This window comes from Scheffersomyces stipitis, chromosome 2 (genome assembly GCF_000209165.1).
Source record: "Scheffersomyces stipitis CBS 6054 chromosome 2, complete sequence".
NCBI lineage: Eukaryota > Fungi > Ascomycota > Pichiomycetes > Serinales > Debaryomycetaceae > Scheffersomyces > Scheffersomyces stipitis.
In genome coordinates, this window is record NC_009042.1 from 145,405 (window position 1) to 158,914 (window position 13,510).

At 41.0% G+C, this 13,510-nt stretch overlaps 3 protein-coding genes across 3 annotated transcripts; 2 read left to right on the forward strand and 1 right to left on the reverse strand. All coding sequences in view use genetic code 12, as the record gives it.

The window, feature by feature from the left end:
• Positions 1-484: 484 nt before the first annotated feature.
• MUC2 (hypothetical cell wall protein) lies at positions 485-4,717 on the reverse strand (the record flags this gene model as incomplete). The annotated part of the gene is made up of 1 exon (XM_001382754.1): positions 485-4,717. One exon carries the CDS (start codon positions 4,715-4,717, stop codon positions 485-487), a length of 4,233 nt encoding a protein of 1,410 aa, XP_001382791.2.
• A 3,660-nt stretch (positions 4,718-8,377) lies between these two features.
• On the forward strand, positions 8,378-10,017 carry ARO8 (aromatic amino acid aminotransferase). Its single transcript, XM_001382222.1, has one exon. It carries the CDS (start codon positions 8,489-8,491, stop codon positions 9,965-9,967), a length of 1,479 nt encoding a protein of 492 aa, XP_001382259.1. The 5' UTR covers positions 8,378-8,488; the 3' UTR covers positions 9,968-10,017.
• Positions 10,018-10,287: 270 nt separating this feature from the next.
• Positions 10,288-13,435, forward strand: HIR1 (protein involved in cell-cycle regulation of histone transcription; the record flags this gene model as incomplete). Its single annotated transcript, XM_001382223.1, has 5 exons — positions 10,288-10,324; positions 10,419-10,545; positions 10,600-11,806; positions 11,864-12,997; positions 13,061-13,435. 5 exons carry the CDS (start codon positions 10,288-10,290, stop codon positions 13,433-13,435), a joined length of 2,880 nt encoding a protein of 959 aa, XP_001382260.2.
• Positions 13,436-13,510: the final 75 nt, after the last annotated feature.

Genomic DNA, 13,510 nt, shown 5'->3' on the forward strand with positions numbered 1-13,510 from the left:
GTGAATATATTCTATCCCGAAATCTTTTAACAGCCATTTGAAGCGCGCAGGATAATCTGCGCGTAGAAAATAGAATCTTGCAAAAATACGTGGTAGCGCGCGGCAGATATAGGCATTTGGATTCTTCAGTAGATATTCGAGGTTAAATATTCAAGATTTGATAGTACCATTTAGCCTTAATTCATCCATATTTTGCTTGTGTATTCTGTTCGAATACCTACATGTGGTCTATTTATTGCATGCATTAACTAAACTACCTAGAATAAGTAATGAGATATGATTAAAGTGCACACATTCCTGTAGTGTAACCTGTGAATATGACGAATTTGTATGAAGTCTAAGAAATGGTATAACCTATGTGTATAATATGCAAAGCCTTTCAATCGGCACCGGTGGCCGATATAAGAAATGGGGGAGTAATTACAGGTCCGATCGAGGACAATTGGACGAAGAAATGAAAAAGGGACTAGTTTTAATCGCAGCCTTAATGTATAAAGACAGCAACTAACATTATTACAACTGCAGAGATGACGGACCTCTTGGAGTTCAAGTTAGCTGCAGCACCTTCAGGAGTAAACGTTACGACGGGGATCAATGGAGAAGATGATGACTCACCAACTGGTATACTTTGTGATTCAGTGGTGCCCGTGTAGAGAGAAGTAATAGTAATGGTTGTTCCGATGGTCGTGGTTCCCAGTTCTTCTTCAGCTGGAGCTTCAGGTTCTGCCTGAGAAGCCTCTGGAGAAGCTGGTTCTTCCTGTGTGGAAGCCTCTGGAACAGGGTATGCGGTGGTCAACGTTGTTGGTTGAGGAAGTGGGGTGGTGGGTTGCTCAATAACGGTAGTTGGGTTGCCACCTTCGTCAGTAGTGACAATGGTGTTTGGAGCAGGAGCCTCTGGAGTAACAACAACAGTGAGTGGAGTATCACCACTAGCAGTTGTCACAATAGTAGTTGGTGGGACAACAACCGTGACTGGCGTTTCATTTTCAGCAGTTGTGACGGTTGTAGAAGGAGGAATGATTAAGGTGGTGATCACTCCTTCAGAAGTGGAGAGAATAGTAGTTGGAGGAACAACAACTGTGACAGGCTCTCCGCTGGAGGCAGTGGTGATCACAGTCGTAGGAGGAACAATAACTGTGATAGGTTCTCCGCTTGAGACAGTGGTGATTACAGTTGTAGGAGTAGGAACAGCTGTGGTTACCTTACTAGTTGGTGTGATCTCTGATTCAGGGCAAGTAACAACTATAACAGTAGTCACATCTGATTCGGTGATGGTAATGAGAGTATCTGTTTCAGTACCAGTCCACGATGAAGTAGTGATTGTCACAGGTCCAGTTGGTGAACTGGTAGGTGTAACGTCTGATTCAGGGCAAGTAACAACTATAACAGTAGTCACATCTGATTCGGTGATGGTAATGAGAGTATCTGTTTCAGTACCAGTCCATGATGAAGTAGTGATTGTCACAGGTCCAGTTGGTGAACTGGTAGGTGTAACGTCTGATTCAGGGCAAGTAACAACTATAACAGTAGTCACATCTGATTCGGTGATGGTAATGAGAGTATCTGTTTCAGTACCAGTCCACGATGAAGTAGTGATTGTCACAGGTTCAGTTTGAGAATTAGTTGCTTCGCTGCTAGTAACCTCGGGGGAACTCGATGGAGTACAGGTTGGACACTCTGTAGAGCTTGTCTCAAAGGAACTCGAAGGAGTACATGTTGGACACTCAGTCGAGCTTGTTTCTTCAGAGGATGCAGCAGACGATTCAGTTGAAATTGTCTCGAACGAACTCGAAGGAGTGGGAGTACATGTTGGACACTCAGTAGAGCTTGTTTCTTCAGAAGATGCAGATGAGGGTTCACTTGAGCTTGCCTCTTCAGATAATGTAGAAACAGACGATTCAGTTGAGCTTGTCTCTTCAGATGATGTAGAAAGAGATGATTCAGTTGAGCTTGTTTCTTCAGAAGATGCAACAGATGATTCAGTTGAGCTTGTCTGTTCGGAAGCTGGTGGCACAACACTGGACACTGGTTCCAACGAAGTCAGATAGGATGTGGAACTGGAAGTAGTTGGGATGATCACGATTACAGTTGTAGTAGTACCGTCAGTTTCAACTACTGTTGTAGTAGTTGTTGTTGTTTCAGTACCAGTCCAGGTTGAAGTTATCGTAGTAAGTGACACTTCAATACTGCTGGTAGTAGTGGTACTAGAGTTCACGAATATTGAACTAGAAAGTGAAGAACTTGGTACCTCCGTACTGCTGATAGAGTTCACATATGTAGAACTGGAGATCAAACTGCTTGAAGTTTGTACTTCGCTAGAAGTGTTCACCAATGAAGAACTAGGAATCCAAGAACTAGACACTGGTTCCAATGAAGTCAGATAAGATGTGGAACTGGAAGTAGTAGGGATGATCACGATCACAGTGGTAGTAGTGCCTTCGATATCTGTTACAGTTGTGGTTGTCGTTTCAGTACCAGTCCAGGTTGAAGTGATAGTAACAACTGGAACCGTGGTGTTCAAATATGTAGAACTAGAGATCAAACTGCTCGAAGATGGTATTTCACTGCTAGTGTTCTCATATGTAGAACTGGAGATCAAACTACTCGAAGAAGGTATTTCGCTGGTAGTGTTCACATACGTAGAACTAGGAATCCAAGAACTAGACACTGGTTCCAATGAAGTCAGATAAGATGTGGAACTGGAAGTAGTAGGAATGATCACGATCACAGTGGTAGTAGTGCCTTCGATATCTGTTACAGTTGTGGTAGTCGTTTCAGTACCAGTCCAGGTGGAAGTGATAGTAACAACTGGAACCGTGGTGTTCAAATATGTAGAACTAGAGATCAAACTGCTCGAAGATGGTATTTCGCTGGTAGTGTTCACATATGTAGAACTGGAGATCAAACTGCTCGAAGTTTGTACTTCGCTGGAAGTGTTCTCATATGTGGAACTAGAAATCAAAGTACTGGACTGCGACTCTTCACTGCTAGTAGTATTGAAGTAAGTAGAAGAACTTACTTCACTTGAGGTAGTTGGGACTATAACGATCACGGTGGTAGTAGTGCCTTCGATATCTGTTACAGTTGTGGTTGTCGTTTCAGTACCAGTCCAGGTTGAAGTGAGAGTAACAACTGGAACCGTGGTGTTCAAATATGTAGAACTAGAGATCAAACTGCTCGAAGAAGGTATTTCGCTGGTAGTGTTCACATATGTAGAACTGGAGATCAAACTGCTCGAAGTTTGTACTTCGCTGGAAGTGTTCTCATATGTGGAACTAGAAATCAAAGTACTGGACTGCGACTCTTCACTGCTAGTAGTATTGAAGTAAGTAGAAGAACTTACTTCACTTGAGGTAGTTGGGACTATAACGATCACGGTGGTAGTAGTGCCTTCGATATCTGTTACAGTTGTGGTTGTCGTTTCAGTACCAGTCCAGGTTGAAGTGAGAGTAACAACTGGAACCGTGGTGTTCAAATATGTAGAACTAGAGATCAAACTGCTCGAAGAAGGTATTTCGCTGGTAGTGTTCACATATGTAGAACTAGAAATCACACTGCTCGAGGATGGTATATCGCTGGTAGTGTTCACATACGTCGAACTGGAGATCAAACTGCTCGAAGTTTGTACTTCACTGCTAGTAGTATTGAGGTAAGTAGAAGAGCCTACTTCACTGGAAGAAGTTGGGATGATAACGATCACAGTGGTAGTAGTGCCTTCGATGTCTGTTACAGTTGTGGTTGTCGTTTCAGTACCAGTCCAGGTGGAAGTGATAGTAACAACTGGAACCGTGGTGTTCAAATATGTAGAACTAGAGATCAAACTGCTCGAAGATGGAATTTCACTGCTAGTGTTCTCATATGTAGAACTGGAGATCAAACTACTCGAAGAAGGTATTTCGCTGGTAGTGTTCACATACGTCGAACTAGATGTCAAACTGCTCGAGGATGGTACTTCACTGCTAGTGTTCTCATACGTGGAACTAGAAATCAAAGTACTGGACTGCGACTCTTCACTGCTAGTAGTATTGAAGTAAGTAGAAGAACTTACTTCACTTGAGGTAGTTGGGACTATAACGATCACGGTGGTAGTAGTGCCTTCGATGTCTGTTACAGTTGTGGTTGTCGTTTCAGTACCAGTCCAGGTGGAAGTGATGGTGACAACTGGAACTTCGGAACTGGAAATATCCACTGAAGATGAACTAGTCAAGCTACTGGATGAAATTACTTCACTAGAGGAATTTTCTTCACTTGATGTTGTTGGAACGATGATAACAACGACAGTTGTGGTTGCACCATCAATTATGGTTGTAGTGGTAGTGGTGGTTTCAGTTCCAGTCCAAGTTGAAGTGATACTGATAGTTGATACTTCAGCACTAGTAATCCAAGTACTGGTAGAAGTCTCTTCTTCACTACTTGAATTGAGTTCAGATGAAGTTGAAACGTCTTCACTGGAAGACGTTGGAACGATGACAATAACAGTAGTTGTATCACCATCAGTTTGAAGAACTGTTGCTGTAGTGGTCTGGGTGCCAGTCCAAGTGGAAGTGATTGTCACCGCAGGGTCGGTAAGAGCTGTCGAACTTGGAACTGGTGTATAACTGGTTGTGTCTTCTATTGGTGTGATTGTTGTTTCCTCCAGAGTGAAGTTAATGAAGACATTGCCCGCCCATGCTGTGGCAAACCATAAGGCAGGTATTATTCTTCTGTGAAGAATCATGTTAAAAACGAATGACTATAGTTGGTGATCCTAGTGATGAAGTCTCTTCAAACTTATAGAAATTGGAGGGGATAACATCCTTGATATATATAACTACTGAAATATGGCCAGGGAAAGAGTATCCAATTCTCTCGTCATAATTATGACATTTTGGGTTCCGTCTAAAACCTTAGTTGAGGCAAATCTAGTCTTCAAGAAAGCATATATGCATAAGCCTGACGTACAAGTTCGCATCAATTTACATTCCCACGTACAAGTAGATCCTCGAAGTAGATGAAGGGCCACTATCTGCAATGTCTCAAATAATAGGCAATATATCTCCCCAGACGCGGCGGAATAATTTTGTGAATCTTGTAAAGGTCAAATGGCAAATATTTGAAGGCTGAAGGTGATGACATGCATGGCCGAATAGTAACGTGAAATTATAATTGGCAACATATTATACGATTCGAGATCTTTGGACCTGGTATGTGCTGGGGAATGTTAAGAGAGTAGCTTTCAATTTCATTACACCACAAATGTACAGAATTTTTCGCAATAGCCATTTTGTGTTATTTTATTGTATTATTTTTTATTTTTGCAACTACTTTTCCTTCTCATGCAGCACATTTTTAGGGAGAGTTAACGCACTCATTTTTTTATTTGTCTCCAGGGGTTTGATGGAAGTCAAAAGGGTTCGAAGTTCTGGTCAAAGTGCGATCTGCTTTCAAAGAAACGCTGATAAAGGTTTGCCACTCTATCCCGAAGAAATAGTAATTGAAGATGTCTGCTATATTATAAGGTGAATGTATTCGAAACCAGTCATCTTGGGAGGATTCTCTTGGAAGTTGTTGGCAGTGTCAGCCTTTAGAAATTGCAAATACATGAGGAGATCACCAACCTTCAATCTTGGTGCCTGGAATTTTGACCTCTTCGTTATTCCAAAAACATACAGGGGATCGACAAATTCGATAGTCAACTAACAAATTGGACCGCTAACCTTAATGTTCGTCTAAAGCATAAAAATATTCACGGTCTAAGAAGGCTTGGATAGTGCATGAGGAACATTTCTTAGCTCTACACTGCTCTGTTTTCCTAGTTAAAAATTAATGTATATCTTTTGAACTTCGAGATGAACCCCCAGAATACCATGACTTGCAAGGGCCAAGCTTATGAAGTCATATAGGTGTTCAACATTTTTTGGTCAATACTCGTTAACTTATGAACAATTTTCTATATTCTCAGATGCTATGTAAGTGCAAGATGACGCACCAAGGAGCCTGTTTGAAGGAGATAGCAGTTAGTCTCGATCAGAAAAAGCAGGTGGTGACCGAAAGGTGACAATTCCATGTGTCCTCATGTTGAGCTCCGACTTCTGAAATGCCCTTAAGAGCCTTACGAAGTTTTAGGCGATACTTTAGACTTCTCGAGTATTCTGGAAACTGTGCTAGGGGCATTTGTTTACTTAGTTCCTGACATCATATGTGGCGTGTTTTCGAAATAGGATACGCGACTATGGAAGAAATGTGAAGAATACAATCGACAAATCACAAAACAAACAGAGCAGAGTAGCGTAACGTTGACAGGTGAAATACAGCAAGTCATCATCATGGAACCTTCCTCTGACTCGTCCCGTTTGGTCAAAGAGAGCGTCAATCAGAGAACAATTCTTTGTTACCTCTCGAAGGGTCTAAAAAGGTTGTTATTTTTTAGTCTGCTAGCTAAAATTGACTAGGCGATATTAAGCATGTAGGTTATAGGGTCAAACTGCAAGCACGCCCCACAAAATTCGAGGTTCAAGGTCCAGGCAATGAAATTGATGAGGTGCCCTGTCGTTATTGTAGTTCAAGAAGACAAAATGACATCCAATTTCTTCTTCCATATTTCATATTCTGGAACGGGATAAGTATTCTATAGGACATGTTCATTCAATTTGGCTTTTAACGTTTTCTATCTTATATTTTTTACAAACCGAACATGTTTAAAGGATAGACACTTTGCTAAAAGTTGCAGGAAATAGACTGTAAAAGTCCTCGAATCCTATTTCAAGAACAAGGAATTAGACATGAGCGTACCAGGGGTACATTCATTCTCGTTAGTCGGGTCCTCTCGCGTGATTAGGGTTTCCGCATAGACCCGCCCTATAACTTGTGAATGCGCCCTGAACGCATGAATGTACCAATTCCTGGTTTTGAAACAAAATCCTGTGAGATTCGACCCAAAATTTGACAATTCATAGTTGAGAGTAAACAAACAATGCCTGTGGGTAACCTGCCCTGGGTAAGGTTGATGATGAATAGAAGAACGAAGGAACTACAAGCCACCGCATCCATTACCTTTTGGGCGTAATTAATTCTACTTTACTTCTGTTTCAATAAATTACATGCCTGCCAATTTCAGATGCTTAGCTAATGAATAACATTCAACTTGTGAAATTGACTACAGTTTCGGCAAGCAATTAGCTATTGTCTCGAGATCGGGGTGATAATTAATAATTATGGTTGGAACTATAATTGTATTGTGGTTGCTTAACCGACAAAGCCGACCAATTGTCATGTTCGGGGGCCGGCTATTAATTGCTTCCATTTAGGTTGTAGAGTTATGCCTATATTGTGGTTTCATTTTCATTAGAAGGCGCTGGAAAGTGTAGTTGGTCACCATGTTAAATGAGATGTGCTGGGCCAGAAGGCTATTGCTTGTTCATGTGCTGTTTTCATTAATCGTTCATTAATCTCGCCTCGATTGTACTATTGTAATAACACAGATGAATGTAGTATTCAAATGAAATTTCATCTGCTGCTTTTGTTTTCTCAATTGAGAATTGATTGACTAATTCGATAAAATTGTATTTGGATTTAGCACTGTTTGGTCTCTCACGTTCTTGCCTACTTATCCGCCTGTTACAGAGAACAACGTAGATTGCCAACTCCTACTTTTATTTGCTCTGTTTATTGACAATCCAAATAGAGAATGTGAGAATTTTTTAAACTACCAATAAACGGTGAAGAAGCTCGTAAAGTCAACATCACCAAGAATGTTTATCAATTTATCAAGGTATGTTTACATTATTGGATAAAATAAACAAGAAAGTTTAGATCCCATATTTACTTCTGCAGCCGATACTCCATTGTTGAATATGGCCGTTGACGGCTGAAATTGAGACTTCCCTGTTTATTGAAAACTAGTTATTGAAAACTAGTTAACAATTGAAGTCTTTTGCAGTTAGGAGAATTTTATTTATTCTCACTCTGCAAAATACTGTGTGCTATTTTTGATATTTATTTGTATGTCAGTGTTCTTTATATAATACACGATTTATATGTCAAAGTTCTCTGCAAATATTCCGATTGCTTTTTGGGTTTCGGAATTCTCTACATATATTCCGCAATTCTCTCCGTATAGTATAAATTTTCCCTTCACCATCCTGGCTCCATAGACTAGAAGTATAATGCCCATTTACGGTTTGCAACTGTCTGGATAGGAGTTTTATGGCTCTTCTTATCGCCGTACGATTACTCATCTTGCGTCGCGTCCGTTTCCGGGAAGAATAGGCGCATCAGTTCCGGCGTATATGGACAATCTTGAACTTCAAAATTGTGGAGGATCTGTGAATCATATACTTTTTCATTCTTTTGCTCTTCTTTTTCTTTCCTCTTTTTTCTTTGATTTATTCCGTCTATACGTTCAGAAAATACAGTCTGGTTGTTGTCTCAATCTGACTCTCTTTTGGTTGTTGTACCTCGAATCTCTCTCTTCTCGACTCCAACTTTCATACTCGCTTAATTGTTCACCATGACGAAGCCACAGGCAAAGGACTTGACTCATTTATTGTCGGCAGAAGCCGTTTCGAGAAAGAACTCGCCCTTGAAGTCAGCTTTCAAGTACTTCAAGGAGCCTGGAATGACCTTTTTGGGTGGAGGGCTCCCATTGGCTGATTACTTCCCATTTGAAAAAATCACTGCTGAGGTGCCAACTCCTTCTTTCCCTAACGGAATCGGTGCAAAAATCACTGACGAAAACAAAACCGTTGTAGAAGTTTACAAGAGAGCCGCCGACAACAAGCCAGAAAACAATGACGTCGAATTGGCCAGGTCGTTGCAGTATGGTTATACAGAAGGTGCTCCAGAAATCATGGAATTTCTTAAGGAACACACCGACTTGATTCACAAGGTTCCATACGAAGATTGGGATGCAGTCGCCTCAGTCGGTAACACTGAATCGTGGGAATCGACCTTGAGAACGTTTGTTACCAGAGGTGATTCCATCTTGGTTGAAGAATACTCATTCTCTTCTGCCTTGGAAACTGCTCATGCTCAAGGTGTCAACACCATTCCAGTACAAATGGACGAATACGGTCTCATCCCCGAGGCCTTGTCGCAGTTGTTGGACCAGTGGGTTGGACCTAAACCAAAGTTGTTGTATACCATCTGTACCGGACAAAACCCTACTGGTTCGTGTTTGAGTGCTGAAAGAAGAAAGGCCATCTACGATTTGGCTGTCAAGCACGATTTCATCATCATTGAAGATGAACCTTACTACTTTTTGCAAATGGAAACTTACACTTCAGACAAGTCTTCTAGAGGTGGAAAACACGTCCATGACCGTGAAGAATTCATTTCTGCCTTGGTTCCTTCTTTCCTTTCTCTTGATGTAGAAGGTAGGGTTGTCAGATTGGACTCGTTCTCAAAGGTTTTGGCTCCGGGTTTGAGATTCGGCTGGATCATCGGCCAATCTACGCTTTTGGAAAGATACGTGAGATTGCACGAAGTGTCTATCCAATGTCCTTCTGGTCTTACCCAGTCTTTGGTCAATGGTTTGTTGCAAAGATGGGGCCAAAATGGATACTTGGACTGGTTGATTGGCTTGAGAGCTGAATACACTCACAAGAGAGATGTAGCCATCGATGCTGTAACTGAGTACTTCCCTAAGGAAATCATTTCCTACGTACCACCAGTGGCAGGTATGTTCTTCACCGTAACCATTGATGCCAGTAAGCATCCTAAGTTTGATACTGAGTACGAAAAGGACCCATTGAAGGTTGAAACTGCCATCTACGAACAGTCTATCAAGCAGGGAACCTTGATGATTCCAGGCTCCTGGTTCAAGTCCGAAGGAGAATCCAACCCTCCACAAAAGCCATTGGCAGAAAACCCATCGCACAAGACTCACATCTTTTTCAGAGGTACCTACGCTGCTGTGCCATTGGATGAATTGCAATTCGGATTGAAAAAGTTCGGTAAGGCTCTTAAGATTGAATATGGCCTAGAGTAGGTATATTAAATAGATATAGATATGATAAAAGTATGATAAAAAAAAGTATGATAAACAGGTACAAGCAAGATAAAGAGATAAAAGGAGTGAAAGGACAAGTCATCTTCTTTATTGGAGCAAGAGCCACCTACGAATTCGTTTCAAGGATTTGTATTCAAACATAGAAGTATCGTCTATAAAACTGGAAGCTTGTATCTGTTTAATGGAGTCGCACCGCAAAAAATTGAATTTACAAGTCAGTTGAATAATTATAGATTACTAGAATACTTCTGTCAATATAGTGCCACTATAGTTATTCTATTCTTCTATATTCTCCAGCCATGCGTATCCTCAAGCTACCGTGGTTTGGACACAAAAGTATGTTCCAATTCACTTCCTTAGAGACTTTACATTATTGCTAGCAGAGCATTTTGTAAGTGAAATATCCATGTTTCAGTACTAACAATATCAGCTGAGAATAAGAACATTGAGTGTTATGCAGTCAGTATCAATGCTGATGGAACACGTCTCGCCTCTGGAGGGCTTGACGGCAATGTCAAGATCTGGGATACTAGCACCATCAACCCGTTCTTGAAATTGTGCTCAGATTCGGGTGCAACTTCCAGTAAACCAGAATCTTCAAATAAAAAGAGAAAATTAGAACCAACACCTGTGCCGAGTTCAAGACTCGAAGATAAAGATTTGCCGGTCGAATCCTTGAGGCGGCCCATGTGCTCCATGAGTAGACACAATGGTGTTGTAACCAGTGTGAAGTTTTCACCTGATGGTCGTTTTCTCGCATCTGGTTCGGATGACAAGATTTGTTTGATCTGGGAGAAAGATGAAGAGCAATCGAATCGACCCAAGCAGTTTGGAGAAGTAGTTGCAGATTTGGAGCATTGGACCGTACGAAAGAGATTGGTGGCTCATGATAATGATATTCAAGATATCTGTTGGTCGCCTGATGGAGGATTGTTGGTTACTGTAGGATTGGATAGACTGATTATCATATGGAATGGGCTTACTTTTGAGCGTATTAAACGGTACGATATCCACCAGTCTATGGTCAAGGGTGTAGTTTTTGATCCCGCCAATAAATTCTTTGCTACAGCTTCTGACGATAGAACGGTACGTATTTTCAGATACTACAAGAAGTTAAACGAGTATAACAACTACGAATTTCAGATGGAACACATTGTGATGGACCCGTTCAAGAAGTCGCCGTTAACCTCATATTTCCGAAGGATGAGTTGGTCACCCGATGGGCAACATATTGCTGTACCTAATGCGACCAATGGTCCTGTTCCTTCTATTGCCATTATCCGTAGAGGTAATTGGGCCACTGATATCTCTTTGATCGGCCACGAAGCTCCGTGTGAGGTTTGTTCCTTTTCTCCACGGTTGTTTGACATTTCTGAAACTACCAAGAAAACTACAAGTGACTCTCAGTTTTCAACGATTCTTGCAACTGGTGGACAGGACCAAACCTTAGCCATATGGTCTACCGCCACAAGTAGACCGCTTGTTGTTGCAGAAAACATAGTCAACAGCTCTATAACCGATATCTGCTGGACTCCTGATGGCCAGGCCCTCTATCTCAGTTGTTTAGATGGATCCATTACGTGTGTATCTTTTGACAAGAACGAGCTCGGTAGGGTCGTAAACGAGGACATTATCGATGCTCAGCTCCATAGATATGGAGCTGACCGAGAATCGGCAATTTTCCCAGAAAGTGTAGAGCAATTGCAGTTGGAATATCGATCGGAGTCTAAGTTGAGAAATGATAACAAGTTGTTGCTTAAACCTTCACTTTTGTTACAAAACAAGCCTGTTTCAAATAAAACCGAAGCTGAACCAGTTGTCAGTTCGTCTCCAAAGATCATTGACTTACCTATAAAAAGTGGACCATCTGAAAAGAACGACAAATCTATAAAACCAGTAAATAGAATAACCCAGAATGTGGTTATCATGAAGAATGGCAAGAAAAAAGTGGCACCAACATTGGTGTCGGCATCGTCTACTAAATCATCCACCTTTAGTTCTACTTCTAAGATGAATTCGACTTCCAAGAAGATACAGCTCAGTTCCAAGATGTCACAGTCAGCATACTTCTTGCCGAGGTTAGGTATTCAGACTTCTGTGCATGGATTTAAGATAAAGAATGTAAACAACCAGAGTATGAACAATGACCAGAATGAAGGTCAGGACAATGACAATGAGGATATGGGTATTGACGAAAACACTGGCAATTCAGCTAGCCTGGCCAATATTTCAGAAGCAACTTTGAAGAGACAGAGAAATAAAATCAAGCGTATGGTGATGGAGGTAAGATATCCCAGCTGTTTCAAATTTGTCACTCAGCTTCCGGAAGCTCTTTTCAACAACCAATCGTTGATCAAACATGAAGTCCAGACTATCATCAATAACATTTCCAACAATGCAAAGGAGATGCCAGCCGAGTTTTCTAGTAGTACTCTTTTGGATGTTGAGGAAGAGCTTCTATTTTCAGTTGTGTTACGTTCCGTAAGTCACAATCACGAAACAAATAAAGTCCTTGAAGAAAATGGAGATAAAGACGTCAAAACTGTCTTGACCACTATCGAAATCAGAAATGGACAGAGATGGCGAGCCTCTGATGATGACTTAGAATATGATGATAGTATTGATTTTGATGACCCTACGAGAGTATTAGTTTCAGATAACAATTCCAACAAGTTAAGAAAGTATACACTTTTCTTTCCTTTTAGAATTCAGCACGTATTGCCGTTGGTATTAGATGACCAGCTCAAGTTTATTGTCTTTGTTTCATTTGAAGGAACAATTCAGATAGTACGTGCTGAGTCTGGGACTTACCATAGTCCCAGCTTTTCATTGGGAGGGAACGTTGTAACGTTAATAAGCAGAGGCGAGAACTTGATGGTTTTAACCAATCGCGGTCTTATATATACTTGGAAGCTCTCTAGTTCACAAGGAGGTATGAAGTGTATCATACGAGGCGTCTCGATAGCTTCAGTACTAAACACAGTAGAAGTTCCTGTTATTGCTAAAAGTGTACCGGTCAACGGAGTCAATGGCAGTGCTAATGGTTTATCAATCAATCTTGGCGGTTCAAAGAAACCATTATCGTTGGTGATGCCTAATGTTCGTGTTATCGACATTAATCCAGAAGATGGGTCACCGTATATAATCACTGATTCCACAGGAGATATATTTTCATACTCCATCTCTCTTGGTTGTTGGACCAAGATAGTTGATTCGTGGTATTTTCTCGCAGTAGATGACGATTATCGATTGGATGATACCAGTACTGAAAACAAGAAATTGGTGGATCAGTTGATCTGTAAGTCACTTGCCAAGTTTACAGACGATGTCAGGAGGCTTAAGATTAATAGTTACGATTTTTCCAAGGATGGGGATGGTGTTGATGAATTATATGATACAATGCTTAGTCGGTTTCAAGAAGTCCTTGAAACGAAAGGTATTAGTTAACGTAATGATATTAGGTGCTAGTTTACGTTTTACAGGGATGAGAAAAGACCATGTAATGAAAAGTAAATCATTCTA